The sequence below is a fragment of the Cetorhinus maximus genome, chromosome 17 (assembly GCF_964194155.1).
Source record: "Cetorhinus maximus chromosome 17, sCetMax3.hap1.1, whole genome shotgun sequence".
NCBI lineage: Eukaryota > Metazoa > Chordata > Chondrichthyes > Lamniformes > Cetorhinidae > Cetorhinus > Cetorhinus maximus.
The window spans coordinates 39,107,286-39,135,151 of record NC_135895.1 but is presented as its reverse complement, the minus strand read 5'-3'; the positions used below and the strand labels follow the sequence as shown (position 1 = coordinate 39,135,151).

The 27,866-nt window shown below is 48.7% G+C and overlaps 1 protein-coding gene across 3 annotated transcripts in view; it reads left to right on the top strand.

Moving 5' to 3' along the window:
* The window catches only part of LOC144692336 (peroxiredoxin-1-like), an 82,830-nt gene extending 55,253 nt beyond the window's left edge, over positions 1 to 27,577 (top strand). For all 3 annotated transcript variants that reach the window (XM_078561057.1, XM_078561059.1, XM_078561060.1), the window contains 2 exons: positions 10,503 to 10,633; positions 26,932 to 27,577. In XM_078561057.1, coding sequence (XP_078417183.1) covers positions 10,503 to 10,633; positions 26,932 to 27,017 — 217 coding nt within the window. In that variant the 3' untranslated portion in view covers positions 27,018 to 27,577. The remainder of the gene's footprint in view (positions 1 to 10,502; positions 10,634 to 26,931) is intronic.
* The last annotated feature ends 289 nt before the right edge of the window (positions 27,578 to 27,866 follow it).

The window sequence follows — 27,866 nt, the reverse complement described above, 5'->3', positions numbered from 1 at the left end:
CCTTTGCGAAAGGTGGCCATGACATCTCTAGTGAAGGCGCACACAGCCCCTTGCAATGTCTTTATTAAGATTTGGACCAGTATCCATCATGGCTCAAGCTAACAGCACAGCCTTGCAGTGCAGGTTAGGAGAATGCCTGAGCCGAGAGCATAGCATGCAGTTCAGTGGCTGATGCTGCCGTCAATTGGTTAAGCGGAGTGGGGCGGAGTTGGATGGGGCTTTGAATAACCAATGAGCATACTACACACTGGCCATCCAAGTGGTGGCCAGCACTCTCCTACATGCATGAAGGGGCCTTCAGACTTAACCAAGCGGGGTTCTTAGGACAACTATGCTAACCCACGCGTCTCCCTGATCCTGCAGGAGGAGAACATCAGGATCGTGGAGCCTGGTGATTTAGCGGTAAGCCTCATAGCTTACAGAGACCAGAGAAGAAGGAAGAAGAGTGCAGCGGAGGCGCCCGGCTCGGCAAAGGGAGGAGCACCTCCCTCAAGATGAAGGGGTGGCAGGGCCTCCTACGCATGCAGCTGAAGATCCACTGAGAGCCGTCATTGATATGCATTTCATTAGACCCAGGGACTACAGACGGCGCTTGTCATTCCTGCAGATAACTGAGAAACAGTGTCGCTGAAGACTGTGCATGTCTAAGGAACTGGTCGGTTACATATGTTGCAGGATTTGGCGTCATGGGGATATGGAGGGCATCCACTGCCAGTGACTGTGAAAGTGACCACGGCGCTCAATTTTTATGAGAGTGGCTCCTTCCAGGGCTCCACAGGTGACCTGCGCGGGATCACACAAGCCTCCAAGCACAAGTGTATCCAGGAGATTCCGGACACTGCCTTCATGAAGGCTCAGAACTTTGTGTATTTCGCCCGGGATCAGGAAAGCCAGGAAGCAAGAGTGCTGGGATTTGCGCCGTTCTCTGGTTTTCCATAGGTGCAGGGTGCCATCAACTGCACTCTCATGGCACTTAGATGGCCATGGCAACAAGCAGTCAACTATGTCAACCGCAAGGGCTTCCACTCGTTAAATGTTCAGCTGGTATGCGACCACCACAAAGGCATCCTACAGGTCTGCGCACAATTCCTAGGGAGCATCCACGACTCCTACATCCTTAGTAGGTCTCAGATCCCTGACATCTTTTGGGGTCCACACAGGCTACAGGGTTGGATCCTTGGGGACAAGGGCTACCCACAGGACGTGGCTGATAATGCCCGTATGGCGGCCTTAGATTGCAGCAGAGTGACGGTATAGACTCATGCTGTGACCTGGACTTTGGCAGAGCAAACAAAAGTCATTTTGAAATTGAAGTTCCGGTGCCTCAACAGGTCCAGTGGAGCACTGCAGTGCAGTCTGCTGAGGGTGTCGTGCATCATCATTGTTTGCTGCACACTACGCAACCTGGCGCTGTAACGGGGGGAGGACCTGGCCAAGGGGGAGATGAAACAGCTGCACGTCGCCTCCGATAAGGAGGAACATGAACAGGGTGATGGTGATAAGGTCCTCGAAGGCGAGGATGCCGGCAATAAGGCCATCGCACTGGCCAGACAAGGCAGGTGCTCTCAGGAGGCCTTCATAGCCACAAGATTCGTGAAGGATGATGACGAGATGCAGCGAGGACAATCCTGACATCCTCACCTTGCATCTGTGAACATTTGCCTCCTGTATGACAGCACACATACCCTTTGTGCTCAGGCTTATGTCATGGAAACACCGCAGCGACCCTAATAGTCGGTAGATTCCAGGAGGTTGATGACGACATGCAGTGAGGACATTCCATAGACCTTCACATTGCCTCTGTGAATGTCTGGCTGAGGGCAACTTGCTTGTGCTCTGTGATCAGGGTCATATCATGGAGACACAGCTGAGAAACTTTAAATGTACCTGATCCTTTGTCTTCAGCACCTGACCCCTTCAGGAGCACAGCATCGCCAGTTACAGATGCTGAAGAGATAGGTTAGCCCCACCTCAAAGGTGCTGAGAGCACACAGAATGACGGAAATCTATGTTACCTGCCCATGACATTCTGACAGCAATGACAAGCACCATTGAGGTGCCGGCATCACTAATGTGTCCAGTGAGTGTGAAACTGGACCATCACTTTGGTCTGAAGGTTACACACTGCACAGGTAAGAGACCCTGGACTGAGACACCTGTCTTTATCTTGTGCAGGAACTAAGGTTTCACATCTGAGTGACATGAACACTGCTTATCATAACAAGGAGCCATAGGCAAGGAGACATTCTTGGGAGTTTATTTACAATAATAAACATTAAGTAGAAGTGATTAGCACCTGTGCCCAGGCTGTGCGACTACACCATCTTAACCAGGTCCAGGCAGCGGGCGATCGACGGGGGAGTCCCGCCCGATTGTTTGTCCCTCTTCCGCGGCTACGTTCGCGGCCGGATGTCCCTGGAAAGGGAGCACGCGGTGTCTGCCGGCACCATCGAGGCCTTCCGTGCTCGGTGGGCACCGCGGGGTCTGGGGTGTTTTGTTGACCCCTTTAATCACATCTTAGTTTGATGTTTGTAAGGTTCCTTTACAGTTTTTCCTTGATTTTACAGCTGACCTGACTTAGGGGCTGTGCTTGTTTTCTCCCTTGTTCTTTTTGCTCATTTAGTTTATTGTTTTGACTCAAAAGAGTTACACCATCTTAACCAGGTCCAGGCAGCGGGCGATCGACGGGGGAGTCCCGCCCGATTGTTTGTCCCTCTTCCGCGGCTACGTTCGCGGCCGGATGTCCCTGGAAAGGGAGCACGCGGTGTCTGCCGGCACCATCGAGGCCTTCCGTGCCCGGTGGGCACCGCGGGGACTGGGGTGTTTTGTTGACCCCTTTAATCACATCTTAGTTTGATGTTTTTAAGGTTCCTTTAAAAGTTTTTCCTTGATTTTACAGCTGACCTGACTTAGGGGCTGTGCTTGATTTCTCCCTTGTTTTTGTTAATTTAGTTTATTGTTTTGACTCAAAAGAGTTACACCATCTTAACCAGGTCCAGGCAGCGGGCGATCGACGGGGGAGTCCCGCCCGATTGTTTGTCCCTCTTCCGCGGCTACGTTCGCGGCCGGATGTCCCTGGAAAGGGAGCACGCGGTGTCTGCCGGCACCATCGAGGCCTTCTGTGCCCGGTGGGCACCGCGGGGACTGGGGTGGTCTGTTGACCCCTTTAATCACATTTTGGTTTAATGTTTGTAAGTTTCCTTTAAACTTTGTCCTTGATTTTACAGCTGACCTGACTTAGGGGCTGTGCCTGATTTATCCCTTATTGTGTTAATTTAGTTTATTGTTTTAACTCTGAAAGAGATACACCATCTTAACTCCCGCCCGATTGTTTGGCCCTCTTCCGCGGCTACGTTCGCGGCCGGCTGTCCCTGGAGAGGGAGCACGCGGTGTCTGCTGGCACCATCGAGGCCTTCCGTGCCCGGTGGGCACCGCGGGTACTGGGGTGTTTTGTTGACCCCTTTAATCACATTTTGGTTTAATGTTTGTAAGTTTCCTTTAAACTTTGTCCTTGATTTTACAGCTGACCTGACTTAGGGGCTGTGCTTGATTTTTCCCTTATTTTGTTAATTTAGTCAATTGTTTTAACTCGAAAAGAGTTACACCATCTTAACTCCCGCCCGATTGTTTGGCCCTCTTCCGCGACTACGTTCGCGGCCAGGCGTCCCTGGAGAGGGAGCACGTAGTGTCTGCCGGCACCATCGAGGCCTTCCGTGCCCGGTGGGCACCGCGGGGACTGGGGTGTTTTATTGACCCCTTTAATCACATTTTGGTTTAATGTTTGTAAGTTTCCTTTAAACTTTGTCCTTGATTTTACAGCTGACCTGACTTAGGGGCTGTGCTTGATTTTTCCCATGTTTTTGTTAATTTAGTTAATTGTTTTAACTCTACAAGAGTTACGCCATCTTAACTCCCGCCCGATTGTTTGGCCCTCTTCCGCGGCTACGTTCACGGCCGGCTGTACCTGGAGAGGGAGCACGCGGTGTCTGCCGGCACTCTCAAGGCCTTCCGTGCCCGGTGGGCACCGCGGGAACTGGGGTGTTTTATCGACCCCTTTAATCACATTTTGGTTTAATGTTTGTAAGTTTCCTTTAAACTTTGTCCTTAGTTTTACAGCTGACCTGACTTAGGGACTGTGTTTGCTTTATCCCTTATTTTGTTGATTTAGTTTAATTGGTTGACTCAAAAGAGTTACACCATCTTAACCTTTCTAACCCTGTCACTACATCTTGGTGCTCCCCTGACAACCACAGTGGAGGTGGAGGCAGCCTCCTGACTGCTATGCCCTGTCTGTGATGACCATGGTGGGCATTGTCTGGAGGCCTGAGTCCTTGAGGGCCCTGGCCTGCTTTGAGTGTCCTGATGTGGACCAGCTGCACCCTGCTTGGCCTGTTGATAGGGAGCAGTGGAGGTCACAGGAAGAGGAGATTTGGATTGGCCGGACATTCTCAGAGTCACCTGGGTGGATGGCCCTGGGGCTGTCAAGCTGCTGGTCTTCCTCCCTATATGGGTGCCCAAAGGCCCCTGGCTGACTCCTTGAGGAGAAGGCGAAGCTGGAGTGAGATCGAGCTACCCTGCACCCCTCTCACGTTGACATTGTTGGAGGCCAATTATGGCATCAGCAATGGAGTTCAGCCTGTGCAGCTGTGTAGGACTGATATCCTCGAGCAAGGTCTCCATGGCGGCTGCCATCGTACCAGTGTTGACTCGGTGCATTGGCATGCCAGCACTGTCACCTCAGACTGAAGGCTGACGGACTCCTCAATTGTGCCTTGCAATCTGAGGAGTGTAGTGGACATCCCTTCCTGATGTTCCCAATCTTGCCATTGCTGCTCCAGCAACTGAGATATCACCAAGTCCAGAGGCTCCTCATCTGACTTGGACTCAGCAGATTTCTGGCCTCGAGCAGCCCTCCGAGTGCTGGAAATCTGGGAAGCCCCTGCCGCCGTCTGCTGTGGATCAGACACTGCGATGTGCTCACTAGATTGTGACCCCAAGTCTACCCTAGAACTAGGTCCCACTGAGGCGCGTGTCACTGTACTGGTGAAGGATGTGGGTGAGTGCTGTGATAGGTCTTCAATTAGGGTGTCATCAGATTCTTCTTACAAGGTGTCTTCTGAGCGTGGGTCAAGGACCTGTCTTGTAGACCCCCTCGGCTGTTTCCCAGATGTGCCTGCGAAAGCAAAGAGAGATAACTAGTGCATGGCAGAGGACTGCGGAACAGGGGAACTCAATCACAGCATGGTTGTCTGATGGATGTTCCACCACTGGATCCTCACTTGGTTGAGCACTGATGACCTTACCGTCAGCACAGGAAGGGTCCAGATCGTCGCCAGCTAGCTTGATGACTATTTTCAAATTCTGTGTTGGGCATCTCTCCACCAGTCTGCGACCTCTCCCTTTTGTCGTGTGCCAGCTTGTCCTGCATGAATACAGATGGAGTGACGTAAGCAGGACACCTGCTGGGCCAGATGAGAAGGATCCTGGCATGTTTGGGTGGTGAGCGGTGCCATGGGTGGGATAAGGACATGATCCTTAGGGCAGATGAAGGTGTATGTGCAAGAGTGAATGGTGATGTCCCTTGAACTGGCAGTGAGTGAGATCCTTGTGGATGTGTGATGGGTTTGTGAGTGTGTGAGTTGAGAGTGATGAGAAGAGTGACTTAACTTGGTGGAATGAAGGAGATCATTGATCCTCTTTTGGTACTAGGTGGCTGTCCTCATTTGCAAGGCGTTGGTGCCGACCACCTCTGCTACCGCCTCCCATGCTGCTTGCTGGTCTTCGCCCAGAATGGGGGTAAGACTTCTCGGAGGGCCTCCACTGCGTCCAGTAGGCCCCCAAGGGAGGCGTTGCTAAATTTAGGGGCAGCACATTTCCTCCCTTTGGCAGCCTTGACTTTCCAGCAGATTCTGATCCCTTAGAGAGTTCTAGCTCTGTGCAGGGGCGCCCTTTAAATATGACACCCGGATTATTGAAGGCTTGAGGTGATGGCAGGGCGGGCGAATCAGCGGCCACCCTGCCAGCGATCCGGCATGTTTCCTGTGAATGCATTATTAATAAGGCCAAGAATGGGACGATACAGTGCGAAAACCCACCATTGCAGCCGCGAGTAAAATTACTTTTATCACGCTCGCTACTGCACATAGTGCAAATCTGGGACGATTCCACCCAATGTCTTCCTCTGTCAGCGTACCTGACAGCTGCAAACTGGAGGCATCCTCACTGGCTTCGTTGGAGAATCCTGTATCCCCTTTGGTGCAGGAATGGACCCGCTCCTCCCCGACTATTTCTGCGGCATTCTCAAATTGGGCGAGGATTCGAATATCCAGCAGTCCGTTGCCGGCCTGTGTCCGCTCCCTCCTGTTGTGAGCATTTTTGCCCTGCAGACAGACAGAAGGATTGAGCGTCATCCCAATGCATGAGCAGTTTAGCAGCATACATGCCTATGCCAGCTCCTGAGACTTCCCCAGTAAGTGATTAACAAGCACGAGACACTACAACTGATACAACATTGGCAGTATGAAGTGGCTGCCACACATTCAGTACACATGTCCCATTTCCTGCTGAACCCTGCAATCCAAACTCCTGTCTAACATCCCTCTGCGCTCTGAAGAAGAATCATACGGACTCGAAACGTTAACTCTGTTTCTCTCTCCACAAATGCTGCCAGACCTGCTGATTTTTTCCAGCATTTTCTGTTTTTATCCCTCTGCACTCGCACACATACATTGCCTGACGCCCTTATGTATGTCACTCTGAAGTGAGTAGATGGTGCCACTTATCCTGGTGGAGCTTAGCAGATCATTCATTCTTTTTCTTCATTGACTGCTGGTTCTGGAGTGGGCACTATAGGCACTACCCTCCACTGTGACCCCTGTCCAGGCCACCTTAGTCACAAGGGAGGACATCTCCTGGGAATCAGGACCCCCTGCCTTTCCTGGACAGCCTGTAGGAGAACCTTCAGGGAGGCATCACTGAACTGTGGGGCCACAGGTTGTCTGCGACATTCTTGTATCTGCAGTTGGTCTCCCCATCTGGAACGACAGCCAGACTGATGCTGCTGGCTTGCAGTGAGTGAATGGCTGTCCGGAAGCCCTTATGGCACCTGGACCTTCAACTCTATAAGGTAAGGGCGGGGATGGTGACTTCCTGCCTGCCCCCACTGCAAGATTTGTCCTGCTCCTTGCATGCACATGTAATGAACTGAGCAGTGTGAAATTGCAGGGAGCCAGCCATTTCGCCCCTGAGCGGAAATCACTCTCATTTTTGCTCCTTCCCTCCCAACTTATACTTCAGAATGGAAGATTCTGCCCATAGTGTGAATGTTCTCACTGATGTGGCGATGCTTGGCATGGTAATTTTGAGTAAGAGGGAGCCGCTATGTTGTTATGTCATTGGATGGATAACCTGTCTATGTCCAGAAGTCTTTAATAGTACTATTCAGCGACTAAATGTCCACTTGAGTCAACAATGAATTATCATTATTGTACTTCCTATGCCCAAATTAAAATATTGTGTATATTGAGAACAAAAGTAGACATATCTCTTGAGTCCTGGAGTACATTAGTTCTAACATTTTGAAAATGTGAGCAACATCCATTAACCGGTTTGCTGTCCAATAATTATCCATGCTTGTATGTTTCCTCACACCATATTCATGAATTTTTGTTACAAGTTATTTAGGATGCATTGTTGAATGTCCACTGAAAATACATATGCAACAAAGATGTTCTTATTTTGCGCTTAGGCATAAAGCAATACTGAACACAAAGACAAAGATGAGAAATTTCCACTGTTTGGTGGAATTCTGGTTTTTGGAAAACCAAATTCTGCCATTTTAATTTCTCTCCTCTCTTAAATTTCACTCCTCTCTTTTGAATGTGCCATATTCTGACTGACTTTCTGTAATTGGGAGATGCAGAGTCCATGCCCCCAATAGCTGCTGCTTCCATGGCAGCCTGCAGAGCCGTTCCTGCACTGGGTCGTCTACCTACTGCCACATCTGTTGCGGGAGTCCATGTCGCTGGACTGGGGTGAGACTGGGATGGCTGGCTGAGAGTGGGTGGAGGGGTCCGGCTGCGAGCAGGGCCAGGGAGGAGATTGAGAGTGGGGCTGGAAAACATAATGAATGAACAAATAGGAAGAAGGAATGAAAAGCATAAATTACAAGTTCAAAAATATGAATCAAAACAATGACAATCATTTTAGTTACCATTTAAAAATATATGTTAACCAAATTGCTGTAAATATATTTCAAAATTCTTTTGGTCACCATCTTGAAGTCTGAGTTTAAAAAAATGTAGTAGGGGAAATAAGATTTTCAACTTGGGTGAATTGTATGTTATAGTTCTCCATTATTAATTGAGTTATCAAAATCACCCTTATAATTTCAGTTCCTGCCTTTTAAAGTGTCCAAGGCTGTTCTCTGTTGGGGCTTGTTCTCTGAGTAATGTAGAGCTTGGGTTGTGGTTTTCCCAGAGGTATCATTTCGCCAGCTGAAGAGGCAACAACAGGCAACTACAACTCAAAGTGCCTTCAAGAGCAGGGTTGGGGTGCTTCCAGGATCCTGTGGTTTGGGACCTGCTTCTTTCTACTTTTGGAGGGAGGGCATGATTCAGTAGGGGCCTGAGTGGGATTGGGAGCACTTGAACGAATGGGGGATTAAGTGGAGAGGAAGGACATGAGTGTGTAGGGGGGGGGTGGAGGCTGGTTGGGGGGGGGAGGAGTGTCTTCACCGAGTCTTCTTTCACAAGGGAATATGGAGAGTGACTGAAACCTTACATAAATATATAAAATATTAACATTTTTACAAAGTACTGTAAGGCCTGAATTTTTTCCTTGTTGAACGAGCGTGATCGGTGGGCCTGGAAGCAGATGCAAAATGTGCTTCCACCTGCGATCGGCCCCCGACGGTGATCTTATGCTGGCTGGTTAATTAACGGTGAGTGAAACGCACCCGGAGAAAGGCTTAGCACTGTCTATGGGGGTGGGAAGATGGCGGGCATCAACGTCACCACGGGTGCTGGTGAGCGCTTCCAGTGAGCGCCCTGAAGGCAAACAGATGCCTCGGGGAGTTCCAGACCTCCAAATAATAAAAGAAAACACAAAAATGCTGCAAAAAATTACCATGCAGCACAATCAAGCACCTGAAAGCATACCTCATTAAAAAAGACAGTCCCCCCAGATATTTCTTTTTATTTTAAATCCTAACGGAGATTTCATCCTGTCCTTGGATGACGTTTCATCAAAAATGTAAAGCCCTCCAGGCCAACTGGCCCATCTGCCAACCGTAAGGTTGGACAGGCCACAAAAAATTGCTGGCAATTGGGCCATTAATGAGCTTAATTGTCGGCGGGCGCTCTTCCGACTTTTGTGCGTGCTTGCTGAGTGAAATATTGTGCGAGTACGTGGTGATGTTGGATCACTTACCAGACGTCATTTCACACGATTTCACGCCCATTCGGGTTGAGCGCACACCCGCCCATGGGACATAAAATTCTGGCCTAAAAGTACAGATTTTCATGTTATGTATTATATGTTTTACAATATATGGACTTTGATAATAACCATGAAATGTTACTATGGTGCTTTAGGCTGTTTTGGTATCTGGGGTAACGTTAATTTTCAAGTTTTTTGTATATATATATATGTTCATGAGATGTGAGCATCGCTGGCAAGACCACTCACTCCCATCCCTAATTGTCCTTGAGAAGGTAGTGGTGAGTTAAAATGGGGTCATATTGGAACATAGTTTGCGAAGCACTGCCACAGTCTTTTCCTTCACTCAGCATATGTATCATCCAACAAGTTTATGTTCTGTTGTTAGTTGGACTTCATCCCATATTACATGCACTAACTGCATTGACTGCTGAAATGCTGAGTTCACTAATACACAAATGCATTAGTCCACAGTCTTAATGGTAATAGAAGGTAAACAAAGGGAAATACAAACCACTTGAACTCAAATAATTTCAGTTATTTGAAGTGGCCTAGAAGTAATTGCATTTCACCACAGAACATAAAAGGTGCTATAATTAGATGATTCCTTGTCGCAAAAAATTTCAGACCTTTTTGTCTTCGGCCACTAATTTTCAGACCTTTTTGTCTTTGGCCACTCTTACCCCACAGAGTGAAGCACCTTCAGGGAAGCATTGCACGCCGTAACACAGGCAACCAAATTTTCTGTCCATTTAGATATACAGTACAAAGTCTCTGCAGAAATTGTAAATCCATAATCCAACAGTCACATGGTGGCAATAATGATAGCAAAAATGCAAGGCAACTTTGTAGGAAGTTGCCACCAATATGTAAAGAAAAGAGTAAACATACTGCCATCCTTTAAATAGTTTATCTTGAATAAAAGATTTTGGTATAATTTGAAAACACTTGTCATGATAATTGATAAACTGGTAAACAAGATTTTCCTCAAACACCAAAAATACATTAACACTTGATGATATTTGTTACCAAATAGTGTTTAATATAGTAATTCTTTCCTTCAGAGGTTTGTACATCATTGATAATACTGGTGTCCTACGTCAGATCATGATCAACGATCTGCCTGTTGGACGTTCAGTGGATGAGGTCATGAGGCTGGTTCAAGCATTCCAATTTACAGATGAGCATGGTGAAGGTAAACTGACTTTTTTAACATTCACATCTTTAATGTATATATTAAAAATGTTTGGAAATACAGCATTTGGGTAATTTCAAAGTGTACGTTTAAGTATAATACTTTATTTCTGCAGTGTTGTAGGTATATCAAAGCAGCATGGTGCCATTCCAATTAGGGAAGCCACCAGCCCATAATGAGGCTTTACAGGTGGTGACTTAAAGATCTTTAATGATTGGAAATCAATGGCAGCATTCCGCTATAATTGATCCCCCTCAGATCACCTTTGCTCTGTGAAATGCTGGGCACCTTAGGCAGATCCTGTAGACCCATGCTTTTTCTTACGAATCTGAGTTTGGGTGGGAATCTGGCTTGGAGTATGGTAATGATGCCTGGGAATTAGAATAATCCACGCTTCGTCTGGTGCTCACTCTGTTGGTCCTAAACTTGCCTCAGGTTAAAATTGGGTCTATAATGTCTGCCCTGTAGGTGCTTTAATATAGCATTCTGTGTTCTGATAACTCTTTGTGCAATAATATGTTTTTTAACTTCATCATTTCAATTTTAACAATGATACTTAATCAATTTGATTTGTTTACACTTCTGGTTTGTTTACATTTGTTGAAAAACCCTTTATTCTTTAAAAACCTTTTTTAACAAATGTGAGTTGGTTGTAATTAATAATTGGCTACAGCTGCACCCGGGAATGATAACAACCCAGCAAAGGATGAACCTTGTTGCTGGCTAAGATCTTTTGAACTTTGCTGGAGAGGTGCCTGTAGGAACAGTGTTCCTCGTTCCTGTGCATCTACTTGCTGCTGCTCTGGACCTCACCAAGCACTTGCCACAACAGTGGGTGCTGGGGTTCATGCTGGGGTCCACCCACCACCCAGAATGGTTTCAATGCAAACAAGTAATCATTAGCATCCATGATTATCTCAACCACATCTCAACTAGGCCTAGATTCTTGGTCATTTTCATTGAAGGAGGTGGGTTATTTTATTAATCACTTTCATTTTGTTATACATAACATGCCTTGCACAGTATGTTAAAATGCCCTTCTGTCCAGTTCTCCAATATGCTGTTTTCTCTATTGTTGTCAATTGTGTGGCAATTGATTGCATTAGAAAACTGACCATTTTAAATTTAATGTTGCCTCCCCCCTCCCCAAACCATCTTTCCATTCACATCTACCCTCCGACCATCCTCTAGACCTCAGCATGCTGTAAGACACGACACACAATTTGTTTCCCTCATTTGCATGTGATCATAATCCACCCATTGAACTTTGAGTGGAATTTTTGATGGACTTCCTATTATATGGTCTTCTTTCTAACCCCTACCTGCATCCCCCCAAATTTGTGTGGTGCGGGAAATTTGGGCTCATATTTCCATTGCTTATGCCTCCTTATTATGAATAGCCAGTTAACAGCTGTCAGCTACTCATTCATTTTTTCATTAAAATTAGTAAAGACAGTAACTTAAACCCCTAGAAGTTTACCATCAATCCTGTTTAATCTGTGTTTCTTATTATGTTTGCCTTGGGATATGAACTGGTTATGTGCAATCACTCTAATGAATGCTAGTATTTAATTTCTGGTAGTGTACAATTTTCACAACGTCTTTCCTTTATGTGCCTGAAGTGCAGAAGCAGAACTGTTATCCTGTAACACCTGGAAAAGTTAACTTTATTCTAGCTAAATATAAGGCAAATCACTTTAATAATTGGCAATTGATTTGTTGTTTTTGTATTCAAGAGTCTGCACCGTTTATACCATGCACACTTATCAGAAGTAATTGTTTATATCGAGCAAATAGCAAGAACCCATTTACCATTACCATTGAGCTCAATTACAAAGGCAATGCTATTAACGTTAACAATATCATTAAGCGTGCTGGATATTTCAGGCAGTGGGGCATCAACAGGTGATTATCACTGTTGTGATGTTGAGTATGTGGCCAGGGATAAGATGTGGGAGGTGAAAGCTTTGTCATCTTAATGTTTACCGATTGCACCAACCATCAAGATGATGGGGCAGAATTTTGACGTCAGCGTGCAGGGGCGGGCCCGATGCATAAAATGACGTGCGATGACGTCGGGCGTGCATCCCGACGTCACTGCGTGCCATCGCGATATTTCGGTGGGCAGTTGCGCTATGAGCTCCGATGCACCACTAAAGGCCCTTGAGCCATTAATACATCGCGATTTTTCAGAGCCCGTGCGATTTTCAGAGCGTCGCACAGGCGCAACGGGCAGGCGGGTAGGCCACGTTTTTAAAAACCTCATCCATGGGCGGGATAAGAGGGGTGAATGGGCTCACAAATGCTATTGTTAGTCATTTACTTTAGAAACTTACTGCTACTTGCTTGTGTGAACAGGAGAACTTCAAATTTCTTCAGAGCTGCTTTTACAGGAATAACAGGCTTCAGGTCAGGATTCTGGTGTAAACATAATCCTTGGAGTCTTGCAGGTTTCAGGCAGCCTTCCCTTACCCTGGGAATGGGGGTTGTGCTCTCCACTGGATGCACCTCCTCTGAGGAGGAAGAGAGGGCCAGAAGGGAGAGGAGGCCAGGAGTCCATATGCAGCCTCCAGGGGAACCACCTTTGGGAGGACAGGTGCAGGCACAAGGGGCGCAGGACCGACAGGAAGTGCAAGGGCCACAGAAGAAGCCACTATCCCTGCTGCCAGGGTTTACAGGCGGCGATGCAGCTGCCTCAATATGTCTGAGGTGCAGTGCCGAAGGAGGTTCCGTGTCTCAAGGGAGACCATGACCTCCATCTGTCAGATGATAGGCCCTGAGATCAGCTCCAACTGTGTGGGTGGACACCCCATGCCAGTGCCTTTGAAGGTCACGGCTGCCCTCAACTTCTATGCCTCCGGCTCTTTCCGGTGGGTGATCTTTGCCGGAGTCTCCCAGTCAGCTGTCCACAGTTGTGTCAAGCTGGTTGCAGACACTCTGTTCAGGCGTGCATTGACTTTCATTCACTACCGCTCGGACAATGCCAGCCAGGCGGAGTGAGCCAGAGGCTTTGCAGCGATTTCTGGGTTCCCCTGCGCTCTCCATAGTCTGGCGCTGGAAAGGGTGGACGCAGTGGAGGAAGAAGATGTCGATGCAGATGCTGTGGTTGTACACGATGAGTCCAGTAGTGAGTCCGAGGATGAGCACACTCAGGAGAACGTTGAAGGGATAGACGCTGACCCTGGCAACCTCCAGGGAGGCTAGCCCACCACAGATGGACCTCCAACACATGCCAGGGCCACAGGCTCAATACTCAATACCTGACAGCAACATCTGCCTGGTTAAGAACATTAACTACGTGCCTTGTCAATAAAGCTCAATGACAAACAAGTCACTCATAACATGGGTTCCCGTACACCTGCAGAAGTAATGAAGCACCCTGAGCCTTGTTCAGAACTAAAACATTTAATAATTTCATACAACAAAACAGAACTGAAAGTTCATTTAGAGGTGTTGAGCTGCACACTGACTAAGAAGCAACTAATATGGGGGCAACAGAAAACCACCAGTGATAAGCCCGTGGTGTGCCTAAGGTGCTTTATGCTTACGTTTTTGGGTGTTACGTCTAGGTGCTCCCCCCTTGCTGGCACTGGCATTGGAGACAGCCTGCTCACTCTGCTGTCCTGCTGGCCTAGATGACCTTGGCGGGCATCCTCTGGATTGTGGAGCTTATGATGGCCCCGCCTGGGAGGGAGCGGCCAGTGGCACGGTTGGCATCTCCCCAGTTGCTGCAGACTCATCGGATGCCATGGTCACTGGCAGAGGGGCGGAGGAGCTGCTGCCCTCATCTGGAGCGCCCTGAGAGGAGCCCGCAGAGATGACAGGCAGCTCGTGCACCAACGTGAGGTCGCTTCGGACCTCCCTGCTCACCATTGATGAATGGCCACCTAGCTGGGATACTCGTTCCCCAATTCATCTCCCACACTGACCAGCTGAGGCCAGTGCCACTGTGAGGGCTTGCAGGTCTGAGCACATCCCCAGGAAGCCCTGATTGTTCTCCTGGAGGAGCCTCTCCATGAGAGTGGCCACCCTTTCCATGGAGGAAGCATTGCATTCGGCCATGAGGATCAATGCATTGCTGATGCTCTGCATGGACTCCTCCATCAGAGACCATGGCACGCATTGCATCATGTATCTCCGCCAGATTCTCCCGCAGACCCTGCTGGACATCCAGCATCTGCTGCCTCAGGGACGACTTCAGAGGCACATCATCAGCCACCGACTGAGCATGTTCCTGGTCTTCAGTAGTCCTCTGACAGCCGGTGCCATGGGCACTCTCTGTCTCCGCCTGCACCTCAAGCGATTGTGAAGTGTCCTCACCACTGTGCCCTGGGACACTAGCTGACAATCTTATCCCCACTGAGGTGCTGGTATTTACGCTGGTGCCTGTCTGGCTCAGATGGTGTGACGTCGGTGCGTATATCTCTTCAGGGCCCTCAGGTGTCGGTGGCAGGCCTTCTGCCTCCTCAGCCCAGGCGTGCTCCGGTGAGGCTGAAAGGAAGAACAAGGACATTTGATTAGTTGAAGTTGTAACGCTGTTAATGTGCATGTTCTGGCCCCCCCGGATTAGGATGCGCTCCTCCTTCCATAAGCAATGGGAAACCCATGTTGGAGACTGAATTCAATAAACAGTCAACAGCGGAACGGTTGCATCAGACATTGTGACTTCAGTGCACGGCACTCTTACCTCCCACTAGCACCCCAACCTCACCGCTGCCGATAGAACTGGGTGCATGGCGCCTCTCCAGCTCGAGAGCCTCCTGTTTGTATCTGGTGAGTCTGAGTAGGTGGGCCTGCCCTCCGCCCGTCCACATCCGTTCTGCATTATTGTGTGTGGTCTTCTCCTGAAAGGAGAGAGAAGCATTGATTAGTCCACCCTGTACCTGGATTGCCATTGCAGCCCTGCCACCCCGACCTGAGTGAAACATTGCAGGGCTCATCTGATTCGTAACTCTGGAGCCACCATACACTCACTCCAAGCCAGGGCTGGCTCCTTTGCCCAGATGCTGCCTCCATCACAATTGCCACTCACACTGTATGACCTTCCAAAGCAAGGAAGCACCAACACCTAGAAGGACAAGGGCAGCAGATGGATGGCTGCCCCACCACCTGGAAGTTCTCTTCCAAGTCACTCAGCATCCTGACATTGAAATATTTTGGCGTTCCAGCACTGTGCCTAGGTACAGATCCTTGAGGTCGCCCCCAAAACAAACTGTGGGTGTAAGTGCATCACATGCAGCGGATACAGAATCCAGCTCAGCACCACTCTCTCAGGGGCAACTAGGCATGGACAATAAAAGCTGGCCCACCCAGCAAAGGCCACGTGATGTGAATGAATCAATGCAGTAACTAAATTCAGAGTTTGGGATGGGGAGTTAGGGGGGGCAACCTAACTGCCGTGCTAAGGGACCCATGCCAACATGGTACTCACCCTTTCTGTTTGCAAGAGATCGTTGAACCGCTTGCGGCACTGAACTCAGGTGTGTTGCACCACATCGTGTGAACTGACCTCTTCTGCCACCTCCTCCCAGGCACGTTCCGTCATGTGGGGGGGCTTCCTCCTTCCGTCCCTTGGTACGATGATCGCACTCCGTGCTGCCATCTCCTCTAGGAGGGCAGCGAGGCACTCATTCGAGTCTTGGGGCACAATGCCCTGCTGACCTGCCCTCCTGCCTGGCCTGCTCTCCGAGAGCACTCTTGGGAATCCTTCTGTGTGCCATTGTTGGCGTTCTTTGGAAGGTTGCCTATACAGTTTTTTAAACAGATCGCCGGGTTGCCATTTGACCCGGCAGTCATTGGACTCCCGCCGCTGCCTGCCCCCTCCCGCTGTTCTTGGGAGCCACGATTCATGCTGGGCGGGCCTTAATTGGCCCGCCTGCGTAAAATGGTGGCATAGAGCCGATCGCGGGCGGCAGTTGTCTGTGCGCCTGCCCGCTCCCGCACAGCCCACCCCGATATACTGAAAATTCTCTCCATGGTGTTAACTTTTGTACTCTTCCAGGACATTGGCCCTGTACACTGCACCTAAGTTCACTGTGCAATAAGCAAGATGATTAATAGTATCAGATTTAACAATATTTATTTCATTCGTCCCTTTGAATGTTTTTCAGTTGATTAGCTCAAAGTACTATAAAAAAGATACACAGTATTTACAATGATATGACCTCTCATAGTTTACTGTCCATTGTGGCCACAAGTGCCCACTACAAGATGTGGGGAATGTACTGATACATTGGGCAGAATATTTCGCTGGGCGGGCGCGCGATGAAGTTCGATGCGTGCTCGCCATTAATTAACAGGCTAGTTAAGGCCCTTAAATTGGCAATCGATGCCGATTTTCAGGCGCCCGTTTGATCTTCGGCTTGGTGCATGGGCACAACGGGCAGGCAGGTAAGGGACTTTTTAATAAAACTCATCCATGGGCAGGATAAGAGGGCTCAGTGGGGTTGTCAATCTGGTCTGTGAGTATTTATTGTAGAAAGATTTTTAAACTTGCCTGTGTGATCTGTAGCAGTTCAGAACAAATTCCAACAGCTTTCTGTGTACTTTTAACCTTCAGGTCAGCACTTTGCAGTCAGTAATCTTTATCGGGCGTGCAGCTTTCCAGAGGCCTCCCATTAGCCTGGGTATGGGTTCTGACATGTCCACTGGAGGCAGCTCCGCTGAGGTGGAAGGGAGGACTAGTATAAGGAGGAGGCCAGGAGTGCACAGTCAGCCTCCAGGGGAGCCACCTTTGGGAGTATAGGCGCAGGCACAAGGGATGCACGGCCAAGAGGTAGTCCAAGGTGGAAGGGGCCGCAGAGGACGCCACTATCCTACTGCCAGGGTATACAGGCAGCAAAGCAGCTATCTCAGTATGACTGAGGTGCAGTGCCGAAGGAGGCTCCGTCTGTCAAGGGAGACAGTACACTACAACTGTTAGATGATTGGCCCTGAGATCTCTCCTAACTGTGTGGGCGGACACCCCATGCTGAAGGTCACAGTTGCCCTCAACTTCTATGCCTCTGGCTCCTTCCAGGGCTAGATGGGTGATCTTTGCGGTGTCTCCCAATCAGCTGTCCATACTTGTGTCAAGCAGGTCACAGACGCTCTGATCAGGCGTGCATTGACCTTCATCCACTTCCGCTGGGACCAGGCAAGCCAGACACAATGAGCCATCGCTGGCTCCCCCCACGTCCAGGGTGCAATAGACTGCACACATGTGGCCATCAAGGCACCAGCAGGTGAGCCCGGTGCCTTCGTCAACAGGAAGGGATTCCACTCCATGAACGTGCAGATAGTGTGTGATCACAGGATGCTGATTCTACAAGTCTGTGCAAGGTACACAGGCAGCTCCCACGACACCTAAATCCCCAGACACTCCCAGGTGCCATGGTTCTTCAGTGCTCTGGCTTGGCTTGATGGATGGCTGCTGTGTGACAAGGGCTAGCCCCTCAGAAGGTGGCTCATGACGCATCTCCGCCATCCAAGAACAGAAGCTGAGCAGCGGTACAATAGGAGCCACGTCACCACAAGGGCTGTGGTGGAGAGAGCCATCGGTCTTCTCAAGATGCGCTTCTGATGCCTGGACCGCTTAGGGGGCACACTCCAGTAACCCCCCAGATCGTGTGCCGGTGATAGTGGTTGCATGCTGCGCTCTCCACCATCTTGTGCTGGAAAGGGGGATGCAGTGGACGATGAAGACATTGACGCAGTGGATACAGCTGCACACGATGAGTCCAGCACTGATTCTGAGGATGAGGAAGCACAGGGCAATGATAAGGGGCTGAACGCTGACCCGGGACTACACCAAGGAGGCAGGGACACCCGGGAGACTTCAATCCAATGAACCTTCAGCTAGCTCCACACAAATCGATCAGGAGGACCAGCCTTGCCTGGTGCTTCCATACTCACCACTTAAGTGCTACATCTGCCACTTCATCAGCTGCAAATAAAGGCTTTGGACATAAACCTCAATATCCACTCAAACACTCATGACATGTATGTAAAACATACAAATGCAGAACAAAGGAGCCACCCTCACACATGATAACACATCTGGTTTTAATTTTCTCCATCATAAGGTCACACAAAATGAAAGCAAAACGTTTTTCAACCATAAACAAATAATAATTCCCTAATCTAGGGCCAACACAAAAGCACCAGTGAGAAACCCGTGGTGTGCTTTAGGTGCTTTATGCTTACGTTTACAGGTGCTACATCTTGGTGCCGCCCCATCGCTTGGAGTGGCTTCTGAGACAGCCTGCTGACTCTGCTGTCCTGTTGGCCTCGATGACCTTGGCGGCCGTCCTCTGGCCCATGGAGCCTTTGCTGGCCCCGCCTGGGAGGGATCTGCCAGGACCACAGCTGGCATTTCCCCAGTCGTCGCAGCCTCACCCAATGAAGCGGTCACTGGGAGAGAGGCGGAGCAGCTGTTGCCCTCATCTGGAGTGCTGTGAGTGGAGCCCACAGATACAACAAGCAGCTGCTCCGTCAATGTGAGGTTGTCCCGGATCTCCCTGCTCACCGTCGATGGATGGGCAACGAGCTGGGAAGCTTGAAGCCCACACCATCTCCCACGTTGGCAATGACCAGCTGTGGCCACTGGCGCTGTGAGGGCTTGCAGGTCCGAGCATAACCCCAGGAGAAGCTGCTTGTTCTCCTGGAAGCCCCTCTCCATGGGAGTCGCCACTCTCTCTATGGAGGAAGCATGACGCTCTGCCATGAGGGTCATTGCATCACTGATGTTCCGCGTGCACTCCTCCACCATGGACACCAAGCGAAGCATAGTCTCATGCAACACTCCCAGATGCTCCCGCACACCTGGCCGCATTTCCTGCAGCTGCTGTGTCGCGGATGACTCCAGAGGCACATCATCACCCCCCTGACTCAGCATGTGCCTGGTCTCCTGCAGTCCTGCAGCTGCTGGCACCATCGGCACTCTCTGTCTCTGTCAGCTCCTCCAGCGATTGTGAAGTGCCTTCTCTACTGTGCCCCGGGACACTAGCCGATGTTGCAATGCCCACCGATGTGCTAGTGTCTGCTCTGGTGCCTGCCTCGTAGAAATCATATGACACAGGTGACAGTTGAGGTACCTCAGAAGTGAGAGGGGGCATCTGCAATTGCTCCTGGCGGACAGGCTCTGATGATGCTGAAATTAACAACAAGGACAGTGGATAGGTTAGCGTGCACACAGTGACACACTTCATCCCTTTCCCCCTGGCTTATTATGTGCTCAACCTTCTAGAACCTATGGAGACGAATATTGGTGGGGTGGCAAATAGTCCAGAGGAGACCCAAACATTACAGGCGGATACAAATGGGCTGGTCAGATGGCCTAAGGAATTACAAATGGAATGTTATGTGGATAAGTGTGAGGTGATGCACTTAGGCAGGAGAAACAAGGTACGGGAATACATGAGGAATGGTAGGACCGTGGAAAGTAAGGAGGATCAGAGGGACCTTGCTGGGCATGTCGACAGGCCCGTTAAGGTAGCGGGACAGGTACATAAGGCATTTAAGAAGGTAAATGTCACTTTTGCCTTTATTTGCCGAGGAATAGAATTTAGGAACAGGGAGGTTATGTTGCAAGTGCAGAAAATGTGGCCTAGGCCACAGCTATAGTTCTGCATGCAGTGGTGATATGCGCTTCACTGGAGGGAATGGAGAAAGTGCAGAGGTCGCTAACCAGGATGCATGCTGGGCTGGAGATTTGGAGTTATGAGGAGACATAGCATAGATATTTCCCCTGGAGCAGAGGAGATTGAGGGGTGACATTATTGAACTTTATAACATTATGAGGGGCATAGATAGGGTTGACAGAAAGGAACTTTTCCCCTTGGCGGAGGGATGAGTAACCAGGTGGCACTGAATTAAGGTAAGGGGCCTGAGATTGACGGGTGAGGTGATGAGCAACTTTTGCACACACTAATGCACTGCCTGAAAGGGTGGTGGATGCAGAAACCCTCCTAACATGTAGTAAGTTTTTGGATGTGCAGTTACGATGCCATGGCATACAAGGCCATGGGGATAGTGGTCGGAAATGGGATAATGGGCTTTGGAAGGTGGTTGACATGCGCATCTTCGAAGGGCCTAGGGACCTTTGTCTATGACCCACACCTCTGACTCTTATCAGCCTGTGAATGAGCAATGTTGTGACAGTAACAATTCAAACAATCATCAGTGCTATGGATGGTGGGAAGACAGAGCGGATGTCATTGTTGACCTCAAATACCTGGCCGTTCCACCCCAGCCTCACCGATACCAGTTGACCTGCACGCATGGCGCCTCTCAAGCTCCTGCTCCAATTGGCTTAAAATCATCAGCTGGGCCTGGCCGCCTCCAGTCCATGAACGCTCACAGGCATCGTGAGCATTTTTCTCCTGCAAAACAGAGAAGACCATTCATTGTGGCTAATCGCACATGGACTCTGCATGCCGCACCCAACCACAGTGGCCCATATCAGTGCCTCCTCTCCACGCTACTGCTGATAAGCCACACCAAGGTATTACGCCTGCTCCCAACCACCCCGCCCTGGCCACCTTGGACACATTCTGCGTCCATCACCTTAGGAAACACACAGTCTTAGCTCCCATAGCAAGGAGGCGCAACTCGGTGCGGCGTCGAAGGCAGTAGATGTCTCTTGGCCGCAAGACCTTGAGGCTCCCCTTCCACAATCTCATCACCATGAATAGGACATCTGTTGGAGTTCTCAGTGTGCCCCTAGCTGCATCTCCTGCAGGTTGCCCCCAGACTAGTCATGTGAAACTAAGAGCAACACATGGTGCGGGAGAGAACTCATCTCCTCATGAACCACTCAGGCTAATGTAAGCATGGGCACTATCTGCTTGCCCACCCAGCGTATGAGAAATGCCCAACATGATTCAATGCAGTCACAACAATAAGACTTGTCGGGGTGGGGGGCCCTCAAAGGCTAAGGCTACTGCTGGGTTAAATGCCCAATGCCAATATGGCACTCACCCTTCCAGAGCGCAACAAATTGTTGGAACGCTTACGTCACTGGATCCAGGTGCGCCGCACTACGTTGCAGGAAGCTCACCACCTCTGCCACCTCCTCCCATGCACGTTTGGTCATGTGGGGGGGGCCTCCTCCTCCCATACTGGGGGACCACACCTCCTGCCGTGCTGCCACCTCCTCGAGGAGAGCAGCAAGGCAATCATCAGAAAAGCGAGGGGCACATTGCCCCCCCCGCTGGTCTACCCTGCAGCCTGCCCTGCTCCTATGGCAGACCCTGCAGCCTGCCCTGCTCCTCTGCCGTTCCCTCCAGAGTGCCCTGCTGAGCAGACTCCCTGTGGTTGGATCTCCAGGTAGCCATTGTGAGCAGCCTACAGGAGGCTGCCAGGCCTTTTTAATAGACTGCCAGGTTGCCATTGGATTCGGCAGTCTGTGCACCCCCGCTGAGCCCACACACTCCCGCTATCCGTGGGAGTCGGAAATGTGCTGGGTGGGCCTTACTTGGCCCACCTGCGCAAAATGGTGGTGCAGCCCCGATTACGGGCGCCGATCGGGTCCGCGCCCACCCAAGTCCGCTCCTGTTCTGCCTGCCTGCCAAACGGAAAATTTTGGCCATTGAATTGGCATCACATTAGCACTTCAGTTTTCGTTATGTAACCAAATTGGATTTTTCCAGTTCAGGTCTGATTACATGAATATTAAGCTTTATCAGTGGAGTGCATAATAGATTTGATTACAAAATTTGGCTAAATAAAGATTTAGAGACAACTTTTGAACAACTAGAAATGTCTGGTTACTAGTGTTGCCAATTAATTATCCAGCATTCATTGAACAAGCAGTTTAAATTTTCTTCCTTATAATGGGGATGCAGATAATGTTGCGTATAGATGGGGTAGAAAATCAGGTACAGAGGCGGCAGAATGGATTTCTGTTTTACCTGTGCTTTCCGATGAGTCTTTGTAGGAGCAGGTGATTTGTACTGTTCTGGTGCAAGCCACATTGGTGGCTTTTGTTTTATGTATTTGAGGGCACGTCCTTGCTGGCTGGTAAATTCCAATACATTGCGTCATTAACAGAATTTAATTACTGAAGCACTGCTGCTTAGCTGCTAAGTATGGTAAAACTGGCTAGCTCACCTTTTTGGGGCTATTTAAGAACCATTATTTGATCATTACTACAGTTTGTTTCTTTGGATTCTTTGGATAAGCTTGTTATGGACAAAGAAATAGACAAGTTGCAAAAAAATGTTTTGGATTGGGGGAGAGCGGATTTGAGTAAAATAGGGCAGGATCTGGCCAAGATAGACTGGGAACAGCTACTTGTGGGGAAATCTACAGGGGAGCAGTGGGGGGCGTTCAAAAAGGAAATGGGGAGGGTGCAGGCTCAACATGTTCCCTCTAGGTTGATAGGGAGGAGTAAGAAGCCCAGAGAACCATGGATGACCAGAGATATTCAGGATACGATGAGAAGGAAAAGATGCTTTTAGCAGGGAGAAGGGAAGCAAATCAGAGGAGGCATTAGTGGAGTACAGAAAATGCAAGGTGGAGCTTAAGAAAGCAATTAGGAGAGCAAAGAGGGGATATGAGAAAGCTCTGGCTGGTAAAAGTAGGGAAAATCCCAAGATATTCTGTGAGTATATCAATGGGAAGAGGATAAGCAGGGAAAAAGTAGGGCACATAAGGGACCAAGGGGGCAATCTTATGGGTGGAGCCAGAGGACATCGGTAGAATGTTGAATGAATACTTCACATCTGTCTTCACCCAAGAGAATGAGGATGAAGGTATGGAACTTGGGGAGAGAGACTGCGAGGTTCTTGAGCAAATTGATAGAGGGAGTGATAAGGTTTTGGAGGTGTTGGGAGGCTTAAAAGTGGACAAATCTCCAGCTCCAGATGATTTGTGTCCCAGACTGCTGAGGGAGGCAAGGGAGGAGATCGCAGGGGATCTGACCCAAATTTTTAATTCCTCTCTGGCCACTGGGGAGGTGCCAGAGGACTGGAGAACAGCTAATGTGGTTCCGCTATTTAAGAACAGTTGTAGAGATAAGCCAGGGAACTACAGGCCAGTGAGTCTCACGTCAGTGGTAGGGAAACTATTGGAGAAAACTCTGAAGGAGAGTATCTATCTCCACTTGGAGAGACAAGGTTTGATCAGGGATAGTCAGCATGGCTTTGTCAGAGGGAGGTCATGCCTAACAAGTTTGCTTGAATTTTTTGAGGAGGTGACCTGGTGTGTAGTTGAGGGTAGTGCAGTTGATATAGTTTATATGGATTTCAGCAAAGCCTTTGACAAGGTCCCACATGGGAGACTTATAAAGAAGGCAAATGCACATGGGATACAGGGTGATTTGATAAGGTGGATTCAAACTTGGCTTAGTTGTAGGGGACAGAGGGTGATGACAGAAGGATGCTTTAGCGACTGGAAGCCAGTGTCCAGTGGCATACCACAGAGATCTGTGCTGGGTCCCCTCTTTTTTGTCATTTATATAAACGACATAGATGACTATGTTGGGGGTAGGATTAGTAAGTTTGTGGATGACACAAAGATTGGCCGGGTGGTTAACAGTGAGGTTGAGTGTCTTGGGCTACAGGAAGATATAGATGGGATGGTCAAATGGGCAGATAAGTGGCAGATATAATTTAACCCTGAAAAGTGTGAGGTGATACACTTTTGGAAGGAGTAACTTGACAAGGAAGTATTCAATGAACGGCATGACACTAGGAAGTTCTGAGGAACAAAGGGACCTTGGCGTGTGTGTCCATAGATCTCTGAAGGCAGAGGGGCATGTTGGTGGGGTGGTGAAAAAGGCATATGGGACACTTGCCTTTATCAATCGAGGCATAGATTACAATAGTAGGGAGATCATGTTGGAGTTGTATAGAACTTTGGTGAGGCCACAGCTGGAGTACTGTGTGCAGTTCTGGTCGCCACATTGTAGGAAGGATGTGATTGCACTGGATGGGGTGCAGAGGAGATTCACCAGGATGTTGCTTGGGATGAAACATTAAAGTTATGAAGAGAGGTTGGATAGACTTGGGTTGTTTTTGTTGGAGCAGAGAAGACTGAGGGGCGACCTGATCGAGGTGTACAAGATTATGAGAGGCATGGACAGGGTGGATAGGGAGCAGCTGTTGCCCTTAGTTGAAGGGTCAGTCACGAGGGGACACAAGTTCAAGGTGAGGGGCAGGAGGTTTAGGGGGGATGTGAGGAAAAACTTTTTTACCGAGAGGGTGGTGACGGTCTTGAATGCACTGCCTGGGAGGGTGGTGGAGGCTGGTTACCTCACATCCTTTAAAAAGTACCTGGATGAGCACTTGACACCTCATAACATTCAAGGCTATGGGCCAAGTGCTGGTAAATGGGATTAGGTAGGTAGATCAGGTGTTTCTCACATGTCGGTGCAGACTCGATGGGCCGAAGGGCCTCTTCTGCACTGTGTGGTTCTGGATTGATTTTTCTTTTGTTTGCTTTGCTGGATCTACAATTTTTTCCTTTTTCTAATTTACTTGTACACCCTATAACTTAAGACGCTGCCTCACATCACCCTGTGCATACTTTGGGAATTATTTTTAAATTTCCTTTGCCCTTGATAATTAGAGGAAGCAGTATTCAACAACCAGGAGCACAGGCAGGTGCACTGGCATCAAAGAAATACTGAGGAGTTACGTACCTATCATAGTTCACATTGCATTTTGCTGAATATGTTGGAGAAGCAGGGTCTCCAGTGCCTAAAACTTCAACACATGTAGGAAAAGGAAACTGGAGTAAATTGATGCCAAATTCATTGTCCTAGTTGGTACTTCGCAGAACTATGATCCCACGGTCTGATACCAGATCACTTACCTGCCGCCTCACTTGGGAATGAAACATTGCAAAGGGTAAAGAACAAAGAGAGTAGAAAATTTGCACAAGAGTCTTCTGTTATGGGAAGCAACAAATGATTCACCTTAAGTCACTGATGCGCCTTGGGACCCTGAGGAAATCCCAACGAGCACAGATGCATGGTATAATATGGGAAGTTTAAATTTCCAATTGATGGTTTTACCCTGCCTGGATTGCTGCACAATTGCCTATGACAGGGGGATCAAATGGCCAGAGCCATGCAGACTTGGGCTGTTTTCACTATGCTTATGCTGGTCTTTACATCGATTTACTTAGAGCTTTTCATAGCAGGCAGAAAGCCTGCTGAGCAGCGTAACTCTTAAGTAAATCAGCTGGTGTGTCAAAGCACAGCGGCAATCACCCTGGTGTTCACCACCACCTCCCCCACCTCCATCAGTGTTCACCCCCACCCTGGCTCCTTCCCACCCCCTGTCAATGTTCATTCCCCTTCTGGCAATGTTCACTCCCCCTCCCCCTTCCCCACCCCCACCTGCAATGTTCACTCCCCTGCTGGCAATGTTCATTCCCCCACCCCCAGCCCCCTGGCAATGTTTACGCCCTCCCACCCTCCAGACGTTGCACATCTTCTCACACCCCTTTCCCGGACTCGCCATTCAGAATCCATGGCTCCTGTCTGACTGATGTCACAAGAGTCAACATCGTCAGGGAGTGTAGGGGTGAGGAGGGTGAGTACTGTCGGGGATGGGGTGGGGGAATGAGCATTCTCGGCGGTGAGGAGGAATGAGTACTGTTGGGGTGTGAGGAAGGGGGTTTAGCTTTGTCTGGGGTTGAGGGAGGGAGTTGAGCATTTTCAGGGGGTGATGAGGGGTTGAGGACTGTCGGGTGAGAGAGGGGAGGTTGAGCATTTTGGGGCGATGAACAGAAGTTGAGCATTGTTGGGGGCAAGAGAGGGGTGTGTGCATTGTCAGGGATGAAGGGAGAGGTTGAGCAATGTTGGGGGAAGGGAGGGGTGTGTGAGTTCTTGGAGGTTGAATGGGGTTGAGCACTGTTGATGAGAGAAGACTGCAGTTTGGCCTTGGGTGGGGGGAAGGTGTTGCGCGGTGACAACTCCATTTAAAACAGTGTGTCAATGAACTGAAGACAGATCTTAAGGGGTGTGTCTTCAGTTCATGATAAAAAAGGCATGGCTTTGCTGGAATTAGGCTTGCCACTTGATCTCCTGACTTAGTTCATCACTGCATCCCTGCTGGGGCTAGCATCAGACGGTGCAATGTCTCCAGTGTAAAATGCTAAATGAGTAGATTAAATCGCACTCAGGGACAGGTGCACTCTGCTGCTGACTGGAAAATCTGGACCAATGAATTCTGCTGTGCTTGTGCACATCTGCCTTCTTAACCATTTTTCAATAATGGTGTTGAAATTCATAATATGGTCATACTTCATAAATAGTTTGTGAAGTGGATCATTTTATAAATATTAATTAAAACTTTCCTTTCTTACAGTTTGCCCTGCTAATTGGAAGCCTGGTGCTGACACCATCACACCTGATGTAGAAAAGAGCAAGAATTACTTTGCAAAACAGAAATAGCTTCCAGTTCGTTTATGGTTCATTGTAACCAATATGGGATATTAATCTGTTAATTGTGTGGCTGAAATAAAGAGTTGTTTTTAGTGAGCAGGTATTTTGCTGCTGTTTGCTGAGACCAAAACTGATAGGTATGAGGGTACATTTTATGCATTGAAGCTCTCTGCACTGAGCCTTGCTTGATGAGACATGGATTGGAGATTTGGCATAAAGATGAATCTGCCCAATATGCGTATTCCTGGTTTTCCAGTAATTAATTTCAATCACTGGAAAATCAAGAGGCTGTGAGTTGGATGTGCTAATCCCTGTGTCTGATTTTCCAATTGTTGGCCTCATGGAGTGAAGCTCTGGTCCAGGAGCAAAGTCTTGCAAAATTTACCCTGTGTCTGACAAAATCGGTTCCAACTTGTGTATTAGTTCTAATGAATGTTCTCTTCTGTAGCTAAAATGCTCCAATGTTTTATAGGTATTGGAGCATAGTAATGACTTTGAATAAACCAGTGCTGTTTGAGTAAAATTCATTGCATATTTTGTGCATTTGTCAGTGCAAAAATAAAGTTTAGAAAAAAAGTAAATTCATTATGTTTTATGACTTATTTTTTACTTTTTTTGTGGGGGGCTGAAATTGATCTACACCAGTAGCACAAAGTGTCTTGCAGAACAGGATGTTGTACCTCAACACAATGGGAGCACTGTGTGAGGAGGCTGCACTTCAATAGGTATTCAATTACCTATCCACATCACCTGTTTCAGCAAGAATTGGAGGCTATTGTGACAATTACAGTTGGTAAAGCGGAGTTATTTAAAAATCCCAGAACGAAACTTTAAACAACTGTCACAACCTATAATTTG